Source organism: Rhinopithecus bieti, unplaced genomic scaffold (genome assembly GCF_001698545.2).
Source record: "Rhinopithecus bieti isolate Rb0 unplaced genomic scaffold, ASM169854v2 scaffold_41913, whole genome shotgun sequence".
NCBI lineage: Eukaryota > Metazoa > Chordata > Mammalia > Primates > Cercopithecidae > Rhinopithecus > Rhinopithecus bieti.
In genome coordinates, this window is record NW_016818964.1 from 5,626,321 (window position 1) to 5,629,137 (window position 2,817).

The following is a 2,817-nucleotide window of genomic DNA, read 5'->3' on the forward strand; positions in this document are numbered from 1 at the left end:
ACTGATAATACGGGGGGTAAGTGTGCCAAGGGCACGTGGGACCTGTGGGCAGCCTGCCCAGACTGTGCATGATGGCGAGGCCTGGAAGGTTTTGCAAGGGCAAGGCTTGAGCTAAATCTTGAAGGAGGTTTAGATGTTGGTCAGAAGAAGAGGTGGGGTGGAGGCAAGGCTCACAGAGCTAAATCGTGGCAGGTGGGGACAGGATGGGAATGTGGCTTTCTGGGCTGCTTGCCCTGTGCTCATTCTACCCCACCAAGTGTCTCCTTTCTCCTTGTGAGGCTGGAACTGCCTTCTGAACGCCATTGTGACTTGGCTCAGCTAGGAACCATGAGAGGACAAGATGACATCTCTTCAGGATGGTGTAGAGATGTGGGGGGAGTGTGCAGGGCTGGTGTGTGAGGGGTGGGGACACGTTGGGTCCATGGTGCTATTTGTGCAGGTCGGACGTGACAAGGAGGAGGCTGTTTTAAAGCCAAGGCAGGCACCAGTGCCTGGATAGGACTTTACGGTTCTTGAAACGGGTTCCCCCAGCCCTCCATCTGTGTCTTGGAGAGAGGTCCTCTAGTTCTGCCTAGCCCTGGCTGCCCCAGCCACTGGGATGGAACTGTTTTCAACCACATGGAAGAAAACTCGCCCCCAGGTTGGAAGAAAACCCACCCCCAGGTCTTGCTCTCATTGCTGCTATGTGTGACTGCAGAGAGGGCCTGCTTCTTAGCAGACCCTGAAGTGTCCCGCAAAGATGAGAAAGTCCCACATTTGGGTTCATGTTTATAATGAGGACTAGTCTAACAGGAGGAATTAAAAGATGGGCCCTAGCTCTCCTGAGCAAGGCAGGTGAAGAGCACCAGATCACGGGAAGCGGGAGGCTGGCCCTGAGGCTTATTTCCCATCCATCAGAGAGGCCAGCAGCTCCACGGCCTCTTCTTCCCCGGAGGGGCTCAGCTGCAGGGAGTCTCCGAGCTGTGCCCCTGAGACCCTTCGTGAAGTCCTAGCCAGAAACCAGGTTCCCACAGCCTCAGTCCCTAGGGCCCTGGGTCAGCCTGAGCTGAGTTCAGTCCCACTCTCTCTTACCTGCCATGAGATCTTGGGTGGCTCCCTTTGTTGGAGCCTCAACTTATCCATCTGTGAAATTGAGAAAAATAACATGACCCATTGTATTAGTTTCCCAGGCCTGCCATAACACAGGGCTGCAAAACAGCAGCTTAAACAGCAGGTTTCTTGCCTCCCAGGGCTGCAGTCTGGAAGCCTGAGTCAGTGTGTGGGCAAGGTTGTGCTCCTTCTGAAGGCATTGGGGAGGCTCCGTTCCAGGCCTCCCTCTGAGCTTCTGGTAGCTCCTTGGCTTGTGGCTGCAGAACTCTGCTCTTCACAGGGTATGTTCCCTGTGTGCCCGACTGTGTCCAGATATCCCCTTTTATTCTGACAGCAGTCTTATTGGATTAGCTCCTAGCCTAGTCCAGTAGGACCACATCGTAACTATTTATATCTGCAAGGACCTTATTTACAAATGTAGTCACATTCGCAGGTGCTGGGAGTTAGGACTTTAACGTCTTTTTGGTGGCGGCACAATTCTACTGGTAACAGAAGGTAAAAATATATGACCCCTTCCCTCAAGTTCCCAGATATTGATAGAAGCAGAAAATTCTAGTCAGGGGAAGGGGAAAGAAATTTCAGGAAGGTGAGTACAAGCCACACAGCTGACAGAAGATAGATAGAGTGGATTCGCAGGTGAGACTGTGAGAGGCAGCTCCTTCCCTAAGATCCAGAGACAGACAGTGTGACCCTGGAGTGGCTTCTGAATCTCACTTCTTGTCTTCGACTTCAGGTGGCCTCCGGGAGGGCAGTTTCCAGAGATGAATTTCCTTCTCCTCCACCACTGCCCATGGGCTCTGAGGGTGATGGAGAGAGACCCAGTAGGTCACTTCGTCCCTCGTTCCTGGAAAACTTGCCATGTTATCAGCATGGCTCTGAATCCTATATCCACCCTCCAGCCACACCCTTGCGACACTTGGAATCAAAGCCGCCCAGCATCAGAGCATGGACGATCAAGGCGGACTTACTCGCTCAGAAAGAATGTGGGGCTTCCGTCGAGGGAGACCTCAATGACCTTCCTTTGAAAAGAAAAATGTCCTTGCAAGTAGGTAAATAAAAAAAAAGAAAAGAAAAGAAAAGAAAACGGAAAAAGATTTTCATTTCAAAATAATCTTCATTATCTGAGGATTACAAGAATTGTCGTTTCAATTATGCTGACATCTATTCTTAGAAGGAGGTATAATGGCTTTCCCCTTCCAAGCTGGAGTGACTGTCATTATGTGTGGGATGTACTGCATTATTTAACTCCCTGCCATTAGAAATGTTTAGTGGAGACACTGGCTGATTTTTCTTTTTCTTTCACTCTGCTCAACCCTCCAACTCCTCTTCTTCCGGCACAAAAGCACAAGAAGCAGCAGAAAATGCATACAGGCTTTCAAGGCAGGGAATCCTGGGTTCAAATGGCAGCTCTCAACTCACCTGCCAAGAGACTCCGGGGATTTTGGCAGCTATAAGCGGGAATGATTGTTTGATCTGATGGCAGCATTAAAGGACTAAGGAGACAAATATGAAAAGTGCCCAGGAGTGTGTCTAGCACACAGTGAGGGCTTGTAATGGCAGTAAGTGCGTTTCACAAGGCAAGCTACATCATGTTTCGTACCTGACTTTGTTCTCGTGGGCGTCGTGCAGTGGTTGACTGTAGACTCCGGAGCTAGTCCCTGGGTCTGCATCCTGCCATACCAACTGCGTGGATTGGGAAACTTGCTTAGGCTCTCTGTTGTCTCAGTT

At 50.5% G+C, this 2,817-nt stretch overlaps 1 protein-coding gene across 1 annotated transcript; it reads left to right on the plus strand.

Annotated features, from left to right (window-relative positions):
* Positions 1-340: 340 nt before the first annotated feature.
* Positions 341-2,146, plus strand: LOC108519067 (uncharacterized). Its single transcript, XM_017857868.1, has 3 exons — positions 341-439; positions 1,823-1,910; positions 1,989-2,146. Exons 1-3 carry the CDS (start codon positions 341-343, stop codon positions 2,144-2,146), a joined length of 345 nt encoding a protein of 114 aa, XP_017713357.1.
* Positions 2,147-2,817: the final 671 nt, after the last annotated feature.

Bases quoted from the DNA above. Each gene is read 5' to 3' on its own strand.
- LOC108519067 (XM_017857868.1), top strand. From the start codon at position 341: ATGACATCTCTTCAGGATGGTGTAGAGATGTGGGGGGAGTGTGCAGGG. The intron at 440-1,822 runs GTCGGACGTGAC...CTTCGACTTCAG, and splicing joins CCATGGTGCTATTTGTGCAG to GTGGCCTCCGGGAGGGCAGT. The intron at 1,911-1,988 runs GTAGGTCACTTC...TCCACCCTCCAG, and splicing joins GGGTGATGGAGAGAGACCCA to CCACACCCTTGCGACACTTG.